This window comes from Bos mutus, chromosome 19 (assembly GCF_027580195.1).
Source record: "Bos mutus isolate GX-2022 chromosome 19, NWIPB_WYAK_1.1, whole genome shotgun sequence".
Taxonomy (NCBI): Eukaryota; Metazoa; Chordata; class Mammalia; order Artiodactyla; family Bovidae; genus Bos; species Bos mutus.
In genome coordinates, this window is record NC_091635.1 from 22,769,171 (window position 1) to 22,791,681 (window position 22,511).

Genomic DNA, 22,511 nt, shown 5'->3' on the forward strand with positions numbered 1-22,511 from the left:
AAAGACCATCAAAAGGCAATGGGAAAGGCAAGAAAGACAGGACAAAAAACTGTTCACATGAACGAAGTTAAAACGGTAAAAACAGTAACTGCAAAAAGGTGAACATTTATAGGCATGCTTCTCCGACTATATATTTTTAAATGCAAAAGATGACTTATACCTATATATAATTGAAGACCCAAGAGGGACAACACCAATGAAAGTGGATCTTAAATCCCATTTCAATTACTGAACTTTTGTGCTTCGCCAAGTAACATATATGCCATCTCAAAATTATTTTTTCCAAAGAGAGAAATAAAAATTCATCTCAGCTGCAAATAAAGGGTGAAAAAAAGGTCAAATTTTCCTTCTGTTTTCTTTGGAATCGTGAAACTAAAGACTAGAGGCAAAAAGTGGTACATGGAGCAAGTTATGTTCTAGCTTTTTCAGTTCCAATTACTACCTAACAAAGGATTTCTGCAGAAAATTTTAAAGCAAACTACAAACCTGGAAAAATCATCTTTTCTTTAAAACTAAGAATAGCTGGTCTAACAATAGTTGATAAGACAGAAAGATGTGTTTTAAGAGAAGCAGAACCTTCTACAGATTCTAGACAAAGTTGTTAAGACACAACATCAAGTAACTGGGAGAGGGATGGTAACGAAAAAGTATGGTTATGGGGCTGTGGGGGGCACTCACTCAAAGAACATTAAGAACTGAAGATCTTATGTGAAGAAATATATTCCGTCCGTAACACTCGCAAAATTCACCAAGCAATGTCCAAGTAGCTGACTGCAGGACTCGCTTCATGCCTCGTCTGTTCACTTACGAGAACTGTGCAGTACAGTGTGCTCTAACTGACCTTGTGGGAAAGTCCTCCCTTTGTGCCTTATGGGCTTCTCCGGTGCACAGGTAGCTTCAAGGAGGAAGAGTCGTCTTGTTGCCCCGTAGAGGACTAGTAGTCAGTCCAATAATCTTATCTTCTGCCCTATATAAATATGGTAGATCTTAATAGTCCTAAGGACATCCACAGAGTGTGGTGGACTTTAGGGCTATGGATTAAAAAAGGAACCTCTCTTGACAAAAGAGAGCGCCCTAAACTGGTCGGTGGTAACAAAGATAGGTTTGTGCAAGAAACCACTTTTTGTTTGTGGAGTGAGATAAAGTGCTTTCATTACAGCACGTGAGCTCCCTCTTACTCACTGTCATCAAATGTTCACTACTACTCATATCTGACCTCAAAGTTCAGGCCTTTATATACAAGAATGGCTAACCGGCCACACGGTTATTTGAAAAAGTCAATAAATTATGTCATTTTTAAAAGAGATCCCAACATTTAAAATAAATCTGTAATGGCAAACCCAATCTTTCAAGACAGACCAGAGGCAGAGTTTCCCTGAATCCAGTCTTCACTCCTTCTTCCACATCTGACCAGGAAAATCCATTTGTCCAGAATCCAAACACAGTCCAGTTTATTTTACTTAAACAAGTCTGATTATATTCTATGATGTCATCATTATAATAAGGATCATAGCTTAGCAATTCATTCTCTCTGCTCTCTCGAAAAATTACACAAACTCTTTTTAAGTCAGGCCAGTGCAATTTATAGCTCAATTTTGATCCCAAATAGTTATAAAAGCTACCTAGTTTCTGTCCCTGAGAACCAATCCAACTATTTTAAGTGACATGAATGAAGATTCAGTGAAGGGGTTTAGTTCTCAAAGTGATTACCTTCATCTCTGACAAGAGATATATCTGGTTGTTGAGTTGACCCCCCCAAATACATTACACAGAAAGTCTTGCCAAAAGGTTGAGTGAAGCTTACTTAAAAACTAATTAAAGTCAGTTAATTCTTGGTATCAATTGCCTTTTGAATCACAAAAATAACTTCTGAACTTAAATGGCAGATACTAAAGCTCATGAAAGTTTTAAAAATCACCCTGTTTCCTACTTTTTAACATTTGCTCCATGTTCTAGAAAAAGCCAATATATCTAAATCTTTTAAAAAGAGAAGGTGCACTTATTTGAGGAAAAATAAAAGCTGAAGACTGAAGGAAAAAAAAAAGATAATCTACTGTTTGCCAGTTTCCTAACTCAACTGTTAAACCCCACAAAAACCAGACTAATTTCATAAAAGAAAACAATAAGTATCACATACATGTCTAATGTAATAAATCCATACGTGAGCACACATATGTTGGTGATCAAACATGGACACAGATAGGCAGAACAGGATGGAATAAGCAGAGCCAATAAAATTAGAAATAAGCCCTTTCTCTCATTCCTGAAAACCATGCAAAGCAGAAAAGCCCAGTCCAAAAAAAAAGTGTACAAAAAATCTGAAGAATATGCAGAAATGGGACCCTAATTATTAAAAGAATTATCGTTCATCATTCAATGAAGGCTAAATTGAAAGGTGAGAATATCCTTGTGAAAACATGCCAAAGACAAAATGAAAAGTTGATTAAGCAGTCAACCAGCTACTGGAATGTCACAGAAAATCAAAGGAAAAAATAGAAGGGAAAACGCATGTTTCGATAAAAAAAGGCACGCACCGAGGGGGAGGGGGCACAACACGCACACATAAGGCATTCAACTTACGAAAACTTAAAAGTACTATAGAATTAAATAAATGCTGTACTTGAAGACCAATGCAATACTGTACATTTACTCTTCAGAGTATTATGGAACACTGCAGCAAGTGTTGCCAAATAACTAAAAAATGTTGCCAATAACCCAGAATTCTACAGCCTAATAATCCTAACAGGTAATGCAATACTTGGAAGAATCTAAACGATAAGCTTTCAAGTTATAAATTGAAGCATGCGACTTGAACATGTTCTAAGAAAACACAAGGTCAACTGTCATTCTCATAAATCAGCAGAAGAGAAAATAAGACTTGTCTCCTATTGAATGGGGTTCATCAAAAGTAAAAATAAATACAGCTTGAAGTGGAACTCTGCTTGCGTCTAAAGAAAAGTGAGTTAGTGAAGAGACAAAGTGAAAACGGTCCCTTTAAGAATCAAATTCTCACAAAAACTAACCTTTCTCCTTCGATTTTCTATCTTGTTCTCTGTCTCGACTTTTGCTCCGGTGCTTATATGACTTTCGATCTCGGCTTTTTGATCTTCTTCGATCCCGACTACGAGATCTATGCTTTCTTTCTGATCTATCGTGGCTTCTGCTTCTTCGTCGATCTCTACTTCTTAAATAATTTGAAACAAAAGGAGAGCAACTTCAGCTGATATTACAGTGAGAAAAAATCTTTAAGAATTACATACCGTTATTTAAAGCAAAAATCACTCTCAAAGGCAAATGAATACAATCTACTATTAAAACACATTTATATAAGAAACCTTAAGAACTGAAAATTGAAAGTCCTTAACCTCAATTTTTCAAATAGGTAATCCTACCCAAAATAATTTATGATTTAAATGTCTTAGAATCAATCAGAGAAGCACTCATCCATTACACTAACTCCCTAATAAGATTGCATCAAATCTCCTTCAGCGGCCTAAGAAAGAGCAGTGAAGTTGCCTACAAGATGAACTCGTTCAATGATTCAACTTTCATCTGCCCGAGTGCTTAATGAGACTTAAGAGGGTCCCAAATACCAAGGAATTCACCAGTAATTACTATTATTTAATGCACACTCAGACACTAGGTAAAGAATCCACCTGCAATGCACAAGACCCAGTTCAATCCCTGGGTCGGGAAGATCCCCTGGAGGAGGAAATGGCAACTGACTCCAGTATTCTTTCCTGGAGAATTCCATGGACAGAGGAGCCTGGCAGGCTACAGTCCACAAGGTCTCAAAGAGTGGGACACAACTGAGCAACTATCACTATATGCCTGGCACTGTCTCGTGTTCAATATACCTGCTCCGCCTTCTCTCTCTACTTCGTGATCTTTTGTGATCCCGAGACCTGCTGCATCTTCGGTCAGAAGTTCGGCTTGAATGCCTACTTCGTGATCGACTCCTCTTTCTTCTTTCTCTGTCTCGAGCTCTTTCTTTTTCTCTTTCTTCCTCTTCTCTTCGTCTTTTCCTCTCTCTCTCTTCTCTTTCCCTCTCCCTTTCTTTTTCTCTTTCTTCTCGTTCTTGCTTCTCCTTTTTTAAACGCTCATCACGATCAGGTTCTTCAGTTCTTTTTCTTAATTTTTCCTAAAGAAATCAAATTTGATTTTTTTTAGAACTAAATAACCTTAATGATGCTGTCAAACAACGGCTACCTAACATGAATCAACTGTAGACCAACTTATGAAATTTGATACCCTAAAAGTGAGATGGAGAAATCTTAACACCATGTATGTACACAAGATATTTGACTAAACCCTCAGGAATATTCCTTCTCCCAAATTCCTGACACTATGAAGAAAATAAAGCACTTTGCTCATCTGATGAATAGCAAAATATTACAGGAATTATCACTACCTCAAATAACCCAGCAAAAATATAGTTTTAAATCTACACAATCAATTCTTAACCACACTAATATAAAGTACTAGATACAGCTAAAATATATGCTCATAAGAAACTTACTTTTAGTTCTTCTACAGTAGCTTTAATTTTGGCATAGCCCATGTGCTGTTTTCCCATCAAATGATCATCTACCCGGGACTGGGCATCTCCCACTATCAAAAAGGCTCCACACACTTCACAAACTTCCATTTGTTTTTCTTGGGCAGCAAAACTTTCAATTGTCTGAAATGATAAATCAGTTATTATAAAATATCTGATCAAGAGAAAAACAAATTCCCCTCAAAAATACTTTTAACATTTAGAAAATATTTTTAATTTTGTGAACTGCTACTTTCCATTTCCCCAAAGACATAATACTTAGCAGCAACTTTTAGACATGGGAAGCATGACAATAGCAATCAACTTTTCAAGAAGTATTACGACCTCATCCCTCTATTATAACCCTTGAACTACATATCACCTCGAAAAAGCTAATCTACCTTTCAGAAAGCTACCTATTTTAGTCTGAATTCATTTCCTGCTTGGTTCAACAGGTTAAAGATGTGGACTCCATATTAAAAATGTTTTTTGGGACTTGCCTGGTAGCGCAGTAAATAGGAATCTGCCTGCCAATGCAGGGGACACAGGTCTGATCCCTGGTCTGGGAAGATTCCATGTGCCTCGGAGCAACTAAGCCCATATGCCACAACTACCGAGCCTGCACTCCACAGCCTGAAAGCTACAACTACGGAGACTGTGTGCTTCCACTACTGAAGCCTGCAGGCTCTAGGGCGGGCCCTCGGGTTGCACCTAAAGAGCCCCTGTGCCTCAGCTACTGAAGTCAATGGGCTTAGAGAGTGGCCTCCACTTTCTGTAACTAGAGAAAGCCCAAGTACAGCAATGAAGACCCAGAAAAACCAAAAATAATAAAAATAATAAAAAAAGTTTTTCAAAATCATTAAGGAATTGAACTCACTGCATATAATCTGAACATACCCTTTTAATATTTAGAAATCAACGCTCAGTTATATTTTACCATCAATATCTAAAACATGTATACTATATCATCTAATTCAAAGTTAAATAAGTAGAGGTATTATTAAGAGTATACCAATTTTGTAGTAAGGTAAATATGAACTAAGTTATTTGATTAGTAACAACAACAAAAAAAACCCACCAAAACCTAAGCCCAACCAAAATACTTAAGGCACTGGTTAGCAAACCAGCAGCTAGAGGTCTGTTTTTGCAAAGTTTCATTGAAACAAAATTACAGACATTTGTTTACACATTGCCTAAAGCTATTTTGTAATATAAATGTAAAAACAGAGCTTTTATTACATTTCTTATGACCTGAAATCATAAATACTATGTGGCCCTTTAAAATAAAAGTTTGATGACATTAGAAAATTATTTGTAAATAGGAACAGATCCTAGCAATACACAGCTAACAGCATGGTTATATCAAAATGAGGTTGCTACTCACCGAAGTTGTGGACCTAAGCAACTCTCTCTCTTCTTTTAACTGTTCAACTAATTTCATCATTCCCTGGGCTTCTTCTACTTTTCCTTCAGATCCTAATTCTTCAATCTAAGAGGAATTCAAAAAGCAGTCAGGATATCTTTCTAACCACACTATCCTAGTATTTTTCTTTTTACCCTCAAGCTTCATGAGCTTGAAGTTGTTTGGGTATGTTTTGTTTAGTGAAGCCTCTTTGGGTTTAATTTACCCTTAATCGATTTTTTCCCACAGCATTAACTACATATACTTGACAGGAAATACACAGAAAATTTCCAGGGTAGACAATTTCATAAGGTTAACACCACAGTCGGGAGAAAGCAATGGCACCCCACTCTAGTACTGTTGCCCAGAAAATCCCATGGATGGAGGAGCCTGGTAGGCTGCAGTCCATGGGGTCGCTAAGAGTCAGACACCACTGAGCGACTTCACTTTCATGCATCAGAGAAGGAAATGGCAACCCACTCCAGTGTTCTTGCCTGGAGAATCCCAGGGACGGAGAAGCCTGGTGGGCTGCAGTCCATGGGGTCACAGAGTTAGACACGACTAAAGCGACTTAGCAGCAGCAGCAACACCACAGTCTAGATAATAAGCAACTCCACCCAAGTTTCCTACTGTCTCTGTGTTGTGCCTCCTCCCAAAGCAACCACCAATCTGTTTTCTGTCACTATAAATTAGTCTGCATTTTCTAGAACTGTATTTAAATGGAACCATGTACTCTATTCCTTTTGTGGGGCTTAGCCTCTTTCACTCAATCTAGTATCTCTATATTCATCAATATTATTCCAAATAGTTAATTCCTTTTTATCACTGTGTACTATCACTGTAGGACTTCCCTGGTGGCTTAGACGGTTAAGCGTCTGTCTACAATGCGGGAGACCTGGGTTTGATCCCTGGGTCAGAAGATCCACTGGAGAAGGAAATGGCAATCCACTCCAGTACTACTGCCTGGAAAATCCCATGGACAGAGGAGCCTGGTAGGCTACCGTCCAAGGGGTTGCAAACATTACTGTATAAGTACATCACAATTTGTTTACCCATTAACCTACTGACAGACATTTGTTTCCAGGTTTGTTTGGGGTTGGGTTTTTTTTTTGCACCTATTATGAATAAACACTGGTATACAACTCTGTGTAAACATATGCTTTCACCTCTTAGATTAATATCTAGCAGTGGAATGGCTCATAGTGCATCTCTTAACCTTTGAAGAAAGAAACTCTTTTCCAAAGTGCCTGCATCATTTTAAATAATCCCAACAGAGTAAAATAGTTTGTTTGCCCAGATCTTCACTAATATTTGATACTGTCAGTCTTTTTAATTTTAGCAATTCTAGGAGGAGTTCCAATTCTTACCTGCTGCAGGAGTACATCAATTTTATCTGTTAGAACCTGAATTTTTTCTTCATTTTTGCCTGTTGGACCAGCTGCCTGATGAAGACAATAGAATGTGTATTATCAACAACTAAAATACAAAAATAAACATTTAACTTCTATATACCATACCTAGTATTCGTATTTAATAACTGAAATGCTAAATCACAAGGACAGTAACTCAATTATCTCAATTTTTGTTAATCAGTTACATATTTTGTCAGTTACTGATATTTAAGATAAAAAATTTCTGATTAGCAAAATATTAATTTACTAATAAAGACTGAAAAAACCCACCTTTTTAAGTTTTATGTCATTTTAAAACATATAAAGCAATGACTGAACTTGAGCCCAAGTTTCAATACTAGGGAGATCGCTGGCTTGCCAGAGGAAAGGACACTTTACAAAGATCATAAATTAATTCATACTCACCCCAGACGACTGCTGGTTTTGAGATAATGCCAAACGAGCATGGCCTCGTCTAATTCTACGTTCTACTTCTGCCAGTAAACTCTGTAAGTATCGCAAAAAATCTCTCTCATAGCCAACTTTCATAAAACGAGAACTCTTCTCATACCTAATGAAACGAAAATAAATATTTTCTTTCCAATTCTTTATCCATTTACAACTCTCATATTCTATCTTCACTAATCTCATGAACTACTACTGCATTCAGACTGAAGGGCAGGGAATTTGCAGGCCAATTGTTAGGTCTCCCTGCTTTCACTGCTGTAGGCCTGGGTTCAAACCCTAGTCTGGGAACTAAGATGCCACAAGCCATGTGGCATACGCAAAAAAGTTAAAAAAAAAAAAAAAAAGAAGAAGAAAAAAAGTACTGAAGAGTAAACCAGGCACATCCATAAGAAGTGAATTTCCAGAGGTCCCTCATCCTGGTAAAGAGGTAGCATTTAACAGTGTATAGAGCACAGATGTTACCAATGGGCAGATCTAGGTGAACATTATCCTCGATCTGTGACCCTGGCTCCAGTACAAGTTTCATTTATAGAATTAGGTCTGTTAAAAAAACAAATGTGAAAGGAAAAAAAAAAAAGCGAGTGAATTCTCTGGAGGTCCAGTGGTTAGGACTCAGTGTTTTCACTGTCATGGCCTGGGTTTAATCCCTGGTCAAGGAGTTAAGATCATACAAGCTGGGAGGAGCAGCCAAAAAATAATAATAAACTAAAAAATAAAAACTGGAGGAGGGCATGGCAACCCGCTCCAGTAATCTTGTCCAGAGAATCCCATGGACAGAAAAGCCTGGTGGGCTACAGTACAGGGGGTCTCAAAGTCAGACATGATTGAAGCGACTAAGCGAAAAATAAAAAAACAGATGGGATATAGAAAAAAAGCTTAGGCTTATGCTTGGCATACAGTATGAACTCGTATGGTGATGCTACATATAGCTGTATCACTTTCTATGACCCCCAACTAATGAGTAGGACCTCTACATGACATTCATTTCACATAAATTCCGATCATCCCAAAAAAGGTAACTTACTGTTTTCGTAGATTTTCATCATGAATTTTTTCACATGGTCCTAAAACACAAGAAATATGAATGTATTCAATATAAATTACTGAAATTAACTTTTCTCTTGTCAAAACAAAAGGAAGTTATTTTTTTAAAAAAAGGAAAGAAGATCCATTTAATCACTGAGTAGTCTGCAGACATGTAAATTGAGCCTACTAAATCATGAAGCAACATGCCCAAGTACACAAATGAAAATTGTTCTCCTTAGCCTTCAAGATGTACTATATGGTAAAAGAAGAGAGAGGGATGAAAAAATTATTCCTGACTGCCAAGCTAGGATGATGGCAGACCTTTGGTCTGAACCATTAGTCTCCGTGAATACTGTTAAGACCAGCACCCTAGTCCTACCTCTTACCATCTCCAAAAGGCAACTTTAACCCTTTTAGCTTTCTCTTCTGGAATTTGCCTCCATATTTCTAAATTCTATGCTTATTTTGTTTTTTGGTTTAACTTAGGCATGAAAAATTTAGTTTAAATGAACATTCAGTGTTTATATTTTGATGCCATGTCCTATTAACTCCCGAGTTAAGCAAAAAGGGCATTATGATGACACTTTTGATACACTTACTGGAATTTTTTTCTTCAGTTCAGTCTCTTGTATGTTCTATTTCCAAATTCACTCCAGGCACTAACTCAGCTATCAAAACTAGCTCAGTAATAATCTCCCTCAAGTTTCAAAATATATCAGATAATCAAATCAGCTTTATTTTCTTCCATGAGCTTTCCATCCTGCTTCAATCAGAGCTACTTTTTCCCCTAAGCTCACTAATGGAGCTGTCATCCTTTTAAAGTCCTTTTCTGGTCTGTACTAGACACAGTTTACTGGCTCTCTTATTTTTTTCCTTCTTGGTTTACACCCATGAGTGTCCACAGAAAAGGTTCCTGGTAGATATTGTTGAGACCATGCATGCCTGAAAATGTCTTTCTTCACACTCGTATTTTGCTGTTTGGCTATACAGCTAACCTAGGTAAAAACATTTTACCATTCAGAATCCCGAGGATGTTTCTCCAGTGTCTTCAAGCTTCCAGTGTTGCTACTGACAAATTGAGGACATTCTGATTGATAATCTTGTATGCCCCACCCCACCCCTGGTGTTTTGGAATTTCACAATAATGTGCTTTTTGATATGGATCTTTTTATCATTTGCTGTGCTGAGTTCTAGAAGGATTCACTCCATCTAGAGAGTAAAATCCTTCAGTAATGCTATCTTAAGATTTTCTCCCTTCTGTTTTCTCTATCTAGAACTCTCTTAATTAGCTATCACAGCACTGGACTGATAGAATTTTTTCAAATTTTAATTTTTTCTCAACATACCACAAATTTATTTTATCCTCAAAACTTCCCACTGATGTTCATAGTTCTCTAGTTCTAATTTCAACAACTCTTTATTTTTTCAAAACTTTTCTTTTTATATAGCATCCTATTCCTTCTGATATTTTCTCTTATTTCTCCGAGGATACTAAATTTAGTTACAGCTTTAAAAATTTTTTTTCTTCTGGTTTCTCCCATTATCACCATATTCCACTAAATTCTTTTTTTTCTGTTGGTTTTGGTTAATCTTTTATGTTTGAAGGTTTTCTTCAAATAACAATCTTGGCTGGCAAAATACTTCCAAAATCTGACTTGAAGTTGGTATGCACAGGCAGGGTTTGTCAACTAATAGGCTTTACCATAGGAAAATCAGGCAGCAAGACTTTCTTTTAGGAGATTCCCCAAGGGTCAGTACCTGTAGATCACTTCTCTGGAACTGTTCACTTTCTCTAAAGAATCCTCTTCTCTTCTGCCTGGGGAAAAAACATCTGGCTGTATCCTTCTAGGAACAGGGCAGAGGAAGGGAATGGGAAAACCTCACTATTAAGAAAACAGACTCATTTAATCTCTCTTACATTCTCATTTTTATTCATTACTGCCCTGTCCTGTATCTGTAAATCCCAATACCTAGATATATCCAGCCATAATGTGCTCTTTTTGCTTCAGGGCAAGCACTGTGCTTAACGAATTTAATTTCCATTTTATATTTCTAGAATGATACTAGTTATGTACCATCCTGGAGAGAAAATGGTCGATTTTTGGATTTTGTGGTTCATTTAGCCCAATTTCTTCAGAACATAACCCCCTGGTCTCCAGTGCTGTTGGCATGGGAGACAGAATTATCTGATGCACAGGTCAGACCACCCAGACTAGTGCTTCTCAAGATGGGGCAGTTTTGCCCCCAGGGATATCTAGAAGTGCCTGGAGGCATTTTTGGTTGTCAAAATTGGGAGATTTTTACTGACATCTACTTCCATAGAGGCCAAGGATGCTGCTAAGCATCCTACAACCCACAAGAGACCCTCCCACTTCCCCACGCACAGAATTTTCCAGGTCAAACTGTCAAATGTCAAGGTTGAGAAACCCTGAACTAGACTAATCTCTGGTTTTCAGCCCCATAATTCAACTCTGCCTTCTATGGTACCTGATGCCTCCAAATCCTGAGCCTGTCCAGGGTTCTGCTGATCAAACTCTTGCTTCTGTTTAATATCCCCTTCTGCAGGCTTTTAGGATACAGGTTTCTCTGCTATTCTTCCATCCACTTGTCATCTTCCAAAAATTTGTTGACATCTCTAATGTTATCTCGTCTTCCGTTTACACCTTTTTTGTTTTTAATATTCATTTTAGTGGAGGGGTTTCAGGAGGGAATGGAAATACATATGTAGATTCAAATAAGCCACCAGGTTTAATTAGACTGGCATTTGTTAATACATTTTTTAAAAAAGCCAGGAAAGAAATTATCAACACCTTTAACAGAAAATTTCTTTCCAAAATTATAAAGTATCACTTTCTCTTTAATCATAAATGCAACAAAAATTATAGAAAATTTACTTACCAAGATCAGAACGAGTGTTTGTGAACAATTCCGCAGGACAAAAACCACAGAGGTAGTATTTACAAACCTAGTGAAAAAACAAAGGTGACTTAACTTTTTGAAACTAGTCAGTTTTAAAACTATGCCAGAAAAGGATGCCAAATAACCATTTTCTCATTTCATGATCTACATCTTTCAACCAAGTAAGTTTAAGAACAATTTCATTTGTTAAGTCATTTAGACAAATTAATGACTTTCAGACTCCTGGATTTCAGTATAAGAAATGCAAGACTGACAGTAATAGAAATCACTGCCTTAATCCCCAGAAAGAACAAGTTTTGGATAAAGACATCCAGAATAAAGGTAATTTTTTTAAAAAATTAAAAAAAAAAAACACAAAACACTACAGTGTTCTTATTGTTTCAACTTTGTTAAAGACCAGAACCAATTTACACATGAGGATTTGGAAATCACTGCCTAAATTCCAAATAATACTCATTTAAAATGATCCGGTTCTGTATTTTCACTTAAAGAGATCTTGTAACAGGCCCTAAAGCGTGCTGGATATTTTCACACATGCCAGCACTGAGTGACTTCTAAGGTATGAGGAAGAATTATTAACATAAGACCAATTTTTAATTCTCTCCCATGGGTACTTTTGTAACTCCTTCAGATATATTCTGAGACTGCTCTATACTAAATTTAATTTTGTAACACTGCAAACCAAAATCTGTTAAGCAAAATTCCAAAATATCTCCATATAACCCTTCATTGCTATTGGGCAAATTATCAATGTACAAGAAAAGGTAGAAAAGGTCTACTAAATTTAGGATTGAATGAGTTTTTTTGAGACATTTAGAACTGGATGTTGCATTTGAAATACTGTTTTTTGCTTCAAAGGTCAAATGTTTTACACTTATTTGAAGCAGTGAGGTCCCATAAGCTGTGTCCAGAGGAACTAAAGTCATAAAGAACAACCAGATTCAACAATCACGTCTAAACAACAGATTTAGCTTTATATCAATATTAATCCTGTTACATGTAGCGATATGTCATAGTATCTTTGTACCATTTTCTTTTGAAAATTCTAATACTTTAAATTATTAAAAAGGCTCAGTATGACCACAAGTAACACGCTGGCGAGGATGTGGAGAAAAGGGAACCCCTGGCACACTGCTGGCAGAAATGTGAACTGGTGCAACCACCCTGAAAAAAACCCCACGGAAGTTCCTCAAAACACTAAAAATAAAGCCACTGTATTTAATCCAGCAATTCCACTCCAGAGTACACATCCAAAGAAAATGAAGACAGTAATTCATACCAATGTTCACAGCAGCATTATTTATAATAGTCAAGAATGGAAGCATCCTTAATGTCCATCAACACACGGATGGATTAAGAAAATGAGGTAAATATACATGATGGAACAATAATCAGCCATGAAAAATGGAAATCTGCCATTCGCAACAACACAGATAGACTTGGAGGAAATGATACTTAGTGAAATAAGCCAAACAGAGGCAAAACACTGTATGTATTTGAGGTCTCTAAAAAAAAAATAAAGGAAATTAGTGAAAACAACAACAAAACAAACTGCAGTGTAGAGAACCAGTGGGGAGAGGGAAGAGGGGCAAAATAGGGGCAGGGTATTAAGAGGCACAGACTATGATATATAAGAATATAAGTTAAATAAGCTACAAAGAAGTACCGCTCAGGGAATACAGCTGATATTTGATAGTAACTCTGTGTGTGCTCAATCGCTTCAAGTTGTGTCCAACTTTTTATGACCCTATGGAACCCGCCAGGCTCCTCTGTCCATGGGACTCTCCAGGCAAGAATACTGCAGTAGGTTGCCATGGCCTCCTCCAGATCTTCCCAACCCAGGGATCGAATTCCTGTACTGCAGGCAGATTCCTTATCCACTGAGCTACCTGGGAAGCCCCTTATAGTACCTATAAATAGACTACACTCTTTAAAAATTGTAAATCACTCTGTTGTATACCCCAAATTTATATTAATATAATATCAACTATACCTCAACTTAAAAAGGGCTCTTTATGTGCAAAAGGCTAATGTTTTTAAATGCTATATACTTTTCTAATTATTAAAAAGTCTGATTTGTTCAATTTTGCATCATTTTAAGTGTGTCAGTACATGCATCACTAGAAACAAATAGGAATTTAGTCAGGAATGTCAGGTGTAAAGCTTAACCTGGTTAAGTTTCTGAACTGGTTAAGTTCAGAAATTAATGACAACACATTCTAGGCATGAAAAGACAAACTCAGCAGAGTATGAAAATAGGCAAGTGGAAATCGGTATGTTTGGAGAATCAAAACAGTGATTTTTTATTTTTGGCTGCCACTTTTCAACTATGAAAAACTAAATCTGTAACTCTGCCTTGGTATTCTCAATACAAAAAAAGGAGATAACAACTATTTCATAGTGGGACTGTAAATTTTAGTATGTTTATTGAGAGAAACGGGCAAATCAGTCTGTTTTTAAAAATACCCATTACTTTCTTAAATAGGCACTCAAGACAATCAAACAAGCTATGCCAGCAGCTCTACCTGTAATTTAGTCCTATCACTCCATCTGCTGCTGCTGCTAAGTCACTTCAGTCGTGTCCGACTCTGTGCGACCCCATGGACTGTAGCCGTCCTCCTCCGTCCATGGGATTTTCCAGGCAAGAGTACTGGAGTGGGGTGCCATTGCCTTCTCCATCACTCCATCTGAGATGAGATCAACCACATGATCTGCCCTGAAGGCAGTTCAGTTCAGTCACTCAGTCGTGTCCAACTCTTTGCGACCCCATGGACTGCAGCACGCCAGGCCTCCCTGTCCATCACCAACTCCCGGAGTTTACTCAAACTCATGTCCAATGAGTCAGTGGACATCCAACCATTTCATCCTCTCTCGTCCCCTTCTCCTCCCACCTTCAATCTTTCCCAGCACCAGGGTCTTTTCAAATGAGTCAGCTCTTCGCATCAGGTGGCCAAAGTATTAGAGTTTCAAGAAGGCATCAGGCTACTTACAAAATACAGATTAAAACCTATTTTCCTAATTCTTTGTTCTGTGCGCTCTTACTCTCCAACTCTGCTTAAGATATTGCTGTAAAGAAATGGTACATGAAAACAACTGTTACTCTACCCAATAAACCCTAGCTACTTAAACTGCTTGTTTTAACCTTTCCCAGAGATTGAGAATGTTTAACTAAAAATATTAAGTCTTATTCAGCAACTCTTTACTAAATGTCCATCATGGACCTAACAATCTGATAATCAAACGGGCTCAGAAGAGGGGGCAGGGGGGTGGCAAGGGCAGAATTTGTAGTTGCTGTTGTTTAGCTACTAAGTAGTGTCCTACTCTTTGGGAGCCCATGAACTGCAGCATGCCAGGACTACAATCACAACATAATTGTGAGTCTCCTGAAGAACTGTACAAAAAAGATCTTCACGACCCAGATAATCTCGATGGTGTGATCACTCACTTAGAGCCAGACATCCTGGAATGTGAAGTCAAGTGGGCCTTAGAAAGCATCACTACGAACAAAGCTAGTGGAGGTGATGGAATTCCAGTGGAGCTCTTTCAAATCCTGAAAGATGATGCTGTGAAAGTGCTGCACTCAATATGCCAGCAAATTTGGAAAACTCAGCAGTGGCCACAGGACTGGAAAAGGTCCGTTTTCATTCCAATCCCAAAGAAAGGCAATGCCAAAGAATGCTCAAACTACTGCACAATTGCACTCCTCTCACATGCTAGTAAAGTAATGCTGAAAACTCTTCAAGCCAGGCTTCAGCAATATGTGAACCGTGAACTTCCTGATGTTCAAGCTGGGTTTAGAAAAGGCAGAGGAACCAGAGATCAAATTGCCAACATCCGCTGGATCATGGAAAAAGCAAGAGAGTTCCAGAAAAACGTCGATTTCTGCTTTTTGACTATGTCAAAGCCTTTGACTGTGTGGATCACAATAAACTGGAAAATTCTTCAAAAGATGGGAATACCAGACCACCTGATCTGCCTCTTGAGAAATTTGTATGCAGGTCAGGAAGCAACAGTTAGAACTGGACATGGAACAACAGACTGGTTCCAAATAGGAAAAGGAGTACGTCAAGGCTGTATGTTGTCACCCTGCTTATTTAACTTATATGCAGAATACATCATGAGAAACGCTGGGCTAGAAGCAGCACAAGCTGGAATCAAGACTGCCGGGAGAAATATCAATAACCTCAGATATGCAGATGACACCACCCTATGGCACAAAGTGAAGAGGAACTAAAAAGCCTCTTGATGAAAGTGAAAGTGGAGAGTGAAAAAGTTGGCTTAAAGCTCAACATTCAGAAAATGAAGATCATGGCATCCGGTCCCACCACTTCATGGGAAATAGATGGGGAAACAGTGGAAACAGTGTCAGACTTTATTTTTTGGGGCTCGAAGATCACTGCAGATGGTGACTGCAGCCATGAAATTAAAAGATGCTTACTCCTTGGAAGAAAAGTTATGACCAACCTAGATAGCATATTCAAAAGCAGAGACATTACTTTGCCAACAAACCTTCGTCTAGTCAAGGCTATGGTTTTTCCTGTGGTCATGTATGGATGTGAGAGTTGGACTGTGAAGAAGGCTGAGCGCCAAAGAATTGATGCTTTTGAACTGTGGTGTTGGAGAAGACTCTTGAGAGTCCCTTGGACTGCAAGGAGATCCACCAGTCCAGTCTGAAGGAGATCAACCCTGGGATTTCTTTGGAAGGAATGATGCTAAAGTTGAAACTCCAGTACTTTGGCTACCTCATGCGAAGAGTTGACTCAATGGAAAAGACTCTGATGCTGGGAGGGATTGGGGGCAGGAGGAGAAGGGGACGACAGAGGATGAGATGGCTGGATGGCATCACTGACTCGATGGACGTGAGTCTCAGTGAACTCCAGAAGTTGGTGATGGACAGGGAGGCCTACTGCGATTCATGGGGTCGCAAAGAGTCGGACACGACTGAGCGACTGAACTGAACTGATAAATTAAGGTAACAGCAAAGACCAGAAGAGTTCAATATCAAAATTTTCACTACCACATAAGAGAATGCAGATACAAACAATCTCAGGAATCTGACTAGAAAAATTTAATTGTGAGTTTCCATCACATTAAACAAAGTGAAAAATAAAAACAAAATCTGGCATTAGATACACTGCTGAGAAAAGGAACACTCCAAACATTACTAGAGCTGTCGGACAACCTGGCAACATCCATCAAAATGTAAAATATGCACTTAACTTAGTCATTATCTTTCTAGGAACCTATCCTACAAGTGATTCAGTTCTATGTACTAGAGTGTTCACTGCAGCTTGGTTGGCAATTGTAAAAGAACTCGAAGTAATCTACATGAAATAAACTAAGGTACATTTACATTGTACCTACAAGGAAAGACTCCACAGTATAAGTGAAAGTTGTTAATTATAAATTATACTCATATGGGCTTCCCAGGAGGAGCTAGTGGTAAGGACACCACCTGTCAATGTAGGAGACATAAGAGACCGCAGGTTTGATCCTTGGGTTGGGAAGATCCCCTGGAGAAGGGCATAGCAACCCACTCCAGTATTCTTGCCTGGAGAATCCCATGGAGGAGCCTGGTGGGCTATGGTCCATAGGGTCGCAAAGAATCAGACACAATTGAAGCAACTTGGCATGCATACACGCATGCATACTTACATAAACCAAGTTTACTTCTGTAAAAAGAATCACTTTAATGAGCCTAAATTGGAGGGAACATAAAACAGTAAAATCAATTTCTAATATAGTAATTAATCAAAGTTCACTCTTTTCATTGCCTACACAAAGTTTTCATAAAATTTTAATCAATTTTCCACAGCAGCAGGGATAGTAAACATCTCTCTCCTGTTAAGAAGCCTTCCATTACTTCCCAAAGTCATTTAGTCCCAACTTTTAACAAGGTTTATAAAAAAACATTCAGAACTCCTCTGGTGGCACAGAGGATAAGAATCCGCCTGCCAATGCAGGGGACATGGGTTCGATCCTTGGCTACGGAAGACTCCACATGCTACGGAGCAACTAAACCCGTGTGCCACAACCACTGAGCTTGCCTGCTGCAACTACTGAAACCCGTGCCTAGAGCCTGTGCTCTGCAACAAGAGTAGTCCCCACTCGCCACAACTGGACAAAGCCCATGCACAGCAACGAAGACTCACTGCAACCAAATATAAAAAAATTTTTTTAAGTGATACATTTGTGTAAAATAATCAAAGGAACTTCCTAACTTACAAGAAATGGAAAATTAAACATATTTCATAAACAATGAAGCACTGTATACTAACTTAAGCTACTTTCTCCCCTTGTTAAGAAATCAAGTCTAATGAGACACAGAATTCCCTGGTTGTCCAGTTGTTAGGACTTCGAGCTTTCACTGCCTGAGGGCCTGGGTTCAGTCCCTCATCTGGGAACCAAGATCCTGCAAGCTACATGGGGCATCCAAAAAATAAAAGGTCTAAAGTTCTAATGAGACACACATGGTTTTCCAGAAGCAATCAATCAAAGATTGAGGAAATACTTTAATATTTTCAGTGTGATAATACTGTGGTTATCGTCCTCACATTTTAGACATGTCTTTAAGGCTGAATGATAAAACTGCTCCAAAATAATGAAAGAAGTAGGAGATACAGAGAAAATAATACTAGTCATATACTGATAATGTGTCTTACACACATGGATACACAGAGTTCATTCCACTACTCACTTCTGTTTATAAGTTATGGAGAGAAAAAGCAAACAGTAACTATATACATTACACAGAGACTGCTGGAAATTCCAAGAAGCCCAACACTTACCATGTACTATACAGTGAGGTAGGAAATGTCTACACTTATGGCAGAAAAAAAAATTTTGATGACTATGGTTTAAAACTAAAAACACACCTGTAGAAGTCATGCACTATAATTACTAATTTTTTGCTTCTGGTTTCCTTTTCAGATTCTGAATATCTTTTTTAGATGTTAAAAAAAAGCACAAGTAAAAAATGTGGACAGTAACCTTAACTGTTTCTTTTTTTCCAAACAACTTTCGATGTGATGCTATCTGTTAACATTGGCAAGATTTCAGAAAAGAACATTTATTTCAATTCCCTTCTATTAAGTGTTCACTGAACAGAGGGCATACATGAGTTTGGTAAGTGATGGACAAGGTCTCATTTTATATATTAGAATCAGAGTTAATAGTTTAAACTTTTTCACTTTTGGGCTTCCCTGGTGGCTCAGTTGGTAAAGAATCCGCCTACAATGCAGGAGACCTGGGTTCGACCCCTGGTTGGGAAGATGCCCTGGAGAAGGGAAAGACACATTTACAGTATTCTGGCCTGGAGAATTCCATGAAATGTACAGCCCATGGGGTCACAAAGAGACACGACTAAGCGACTTTCACGACAAAATAAAATCCTCAATTTGAACTACAAAGTTCTTGCTATAAACTTAATAATACAAGCTCCAGACCAGATGGTAATTACAATTCCCTACAATCTCAACTCCAGATTATCCAAAGGCTACCAATGCCTCCTCTAACACTGAAATCTTCCCATGTGGACACTAACTGAAAGGTGCTCACCCTAGGCAGTTAAAATCACATGCTTTCCTCGTTTCTCTGGTTGTTTAGGATTAATAAAGCAGAGGAAACAAATTGCTTAATAAAAAAATACTAATCTCAAGGAAATGTAAAATATTAATCAATGAGGGAGGGAGGTGTGTCAATGAATCCTTGGAACAGTATTAAAGCTGATGGCTTTAGTTGAAAACCAATTTCTCTCAGATCAAAAGGTAACAATCTACAAAAGCTGGAAACACTTGTATAGTAAAGCACTTTCCCTGAGTGGTTCCTTACATATATCTTTACAAATAAGTGAAAGGCCAATAATTTGCATCACAGAGACAGCCTTCACTTAAAAAACGAGTTTCCTCCAAGTGTTTCTAGTTCAACATTTAAAACCAGAGTACCGAGGAAGTATGTCAGGAAGCAGTCGTTTACAAGCTTTAGCATGTATAAAGATGCCATTTTAAAAATGCAGATTTCAGGGGCCTTTCTGTAGACCTACAGACTCAGAATGGGGGGTAGGCACTGGCGAAGTACATCTCTGCATTTAAAACAAATTCCACAGATCAAGCTAACACAGATATCTAGGAATTACTTTTAACAATAAAGTTTCCATTTCATTGTTAAACAAAAGGACCTCGCCCAGCTGAAATGGCTTTCCCCATCTAGTGCAAGTGTGGCAAAGAAAAGTTTCCAGATAGAACTGGAATGCAAAAATATTGGGCGGAATTCCCTGGCAGTCCAGTGGTTAGGACTTCGCCTTCACTGACAAGGCCTGGGTTTGGTCCCTTGACAGGGACTAAGGACTTCCCTGGTGGCTCAGATGGTAAAAGCATGTGCCTACAATGCAGGAGACCCGGGTTTGGTCCCTGGCTAGGGAAGATCCCCTGGAAAAGAAAATGGCAACCCACTCTACTATTTTTGCCTGGAAAACCCCATGGACGGAGGAGCCTGGCAGGCTACAGTCCATGGGGTCGCAAAGAGTAGGACACGACTTCACTTTTCACAGGGACTAAGATCCCACAAGCCACCCAGTGCAGATAAACCCTCACCACCACCACTACCAAAAAAAAAAAAACCCCTTACAGTATATACTGTGGTTGGCCATTCCTCCAGGATTTTACCAAACACCCAACAGCAAACACCAAGTGACCCAGGAGTGATGCCACAAGTTTCCCCAGCTTTATAAAACCCTACAGTAATTCTAACTTATTTAGAAAGAGCCAGATGGTACATTCCTGGTCTGTACCCACGTTTTCTTGCAGACAGAAATCTGAAACACCAGCACTGACTTTTTCAAATCCCTGAATCCAAAATTAAGTGCAATCTATCATTAAAGGCATAAAATATTTTGACAAAAGTCTGTATCAGTGAGAAACACTAAAACTGAAGGGAGGGTGCACCTGAAAGGAAAGCAGATTTATTATAACTGAGATGACATAAAACTTAAGTTGCTTTTCTGAGAACTTCATCGTTGCTAACGTTATAAACCCATCGCATCCAACGCAATGTGGCAATAAACCACCACCAGGGAAAAACGTTTTTCCACAATCCTTGTTCAAAACCAATTAGGCAAACAGGCTGTTACAGCTGATGAGCACGCAATCAAAAGCAATTTTCTCTCTGTAATTCAAAATAGATAAATGTCCTATTTGCACACAGAGTGAAACATAAAGTTCACCTTTTCCTTTTTGCAAAGTTCATTGAGTGGCAAAAGAAAAAGTTGCTTTATGGTGACAAAGAAATGACTACAAAGAGAAGGGACCCAACAAAGTTACTCCTATTTTTATTTTGAGGAGAGAGGAAAAACCCAAAAGTCAGGGGAAAAAGATTTAAAAAGCTTCACCTCTAATGTGTGAATTTGTTGTTGTTCAGTCGCAAAGTCAACTCCGACTCTTCGCGACCCCATGGACTGCAGCACTCGACTTCTCTTGTCCTTCACTAGCTCCCGGAGTTTTCTCAACTTCATGCCCATTGAGTCAGTGATATTATCTAACCATTTAACCGGTACAAAAATTCTACTGTAACACTTCACACTACTAATCGGGTGGCACCCCACAGGTCTAGTCAAACACTAGCAAAAGAGAAATTTTACTGTAACCAAAGCGTAAGTTTAAAATGAGTAAGCAACTCCCCCCCCACCAAAAAGACATATTTAACAATTCCTTCATGTTTTGACTAGCAACTGTTTTTATCTTGTTGTTTGACTACAATCACATGTGAAGTTAATTATACATCCATTCTTCAGGTAAGACCTAAAATAAACGTTACACACCATGTTCACAGAACTGGAAAGTGAACAAGACTACAAAGATTAGGTTTAGTTTCGCCATTTAACTTGACAAGATCTTGGGTGAGCCTCTCAAGTCTCATCTGTGAAATTGGGTTTATACTCATTTACCCTTAGAGGGTTAAGAGGATCAAAGAGTTTCCTATGAAGAAAAAAGCCTTGACAATTATCTACAAGAATGGCTTACTAGACCGTACTGCTATCAAACAATATTTGTAAATCACGGTGAACCCTATCAAGACCTCTTTTAAAATTTTATTGCCCCATGTAAGCGTCGAAACTGAAACATTTCTGAATACACTGCCACGATATGACGCTCAGCCAAATAACGGCCAAATCTGCCCTTTTCCCTATTTCACAGCGAGGTGAAAACTCCGAAACCTCTAGACGTACAAAAATACTCCTTCCTTTCCCGCTTTTCTCTGCCTCATTAAGCTGCTTTTCAATTTTGCCAAGTCTTTTTTTTACTTCCTTGATACTTAACAATAAATCATCCCTTAACCAAGGATCCAGGCAGCCTCCTCCCTCCTGGGCTATTCTCCCGATTCCCTCCAGCCACGGGGTCAGACACTTGACCCCGGGGCGGCCGGGCCCCAAACCTTGCCGAGGCCCCGGCGAGCCCCAGCCCGCGCCGTTCCCCTCCCCCATGGCGCCCAGGCACAGGCCCAAGGCCCGCGGGACTTACGCTCTCGTGGTCCCACCGCACGTTGCTGCGCTTCTCATCCGGGGCGAGGTTTCGGTCCCTGCCCATTAACTCATCCAACAATTGCGCAGCCGAAATCATGGTGCTTTCCTCGGGCGGCTGCTCCCACCAGCCCTGGCACCTGCCAAAGAAAATGCCGGCACCACAGTCGCGAACCTCTCAGGAACCCTAGCAGGCCTAAATGCCTCCTCTAACCAGGAGCCGACAAGACAAAATGGCCGCCGCGCGAGCGCCTT

General features: G+C 38.9%; 1 protein-coding gene across 1 annotated transcript in view; it reads right to left on the reverse strand.

The window, feature by feature from the left end:
* LUC7L3 (LUC7 like 3 pre-mRNA splicing factor) overlaps positions 1–22,496 on the reverse strand; it is a 24,947-nt gene extending 2,451 nt beyond the window's left edge. The window contains 9 exon segments of the mRNA XM_070389679.1: positions 3,024–3,184; positions 3,858–4,141; positions 4,520–4,681; positions 5,922–6,026; positions 7,307–7,381; positions 7,757–7,901; positions 8,823–8,862; positions 11,723–11,789; positions 22,258–22,496. Coding sequence (XP_070245780.1) covers positions 3,024–3,184; positions 3,858–4,141; positions 4,520–4,681; positions 5,922–6,026; positions 7,307–7,381; positions 7,757–7,901; positions 8,823–8,862; positions 11,723–11,789; positions 22,258–22,356 — 1,138 coding nt within the window. The 5' untranslated portion in view covers positions 22,357–22,496.
* Between the last annotated feature and the right edge of the window lie 15 nt (positions 22,497–22,511).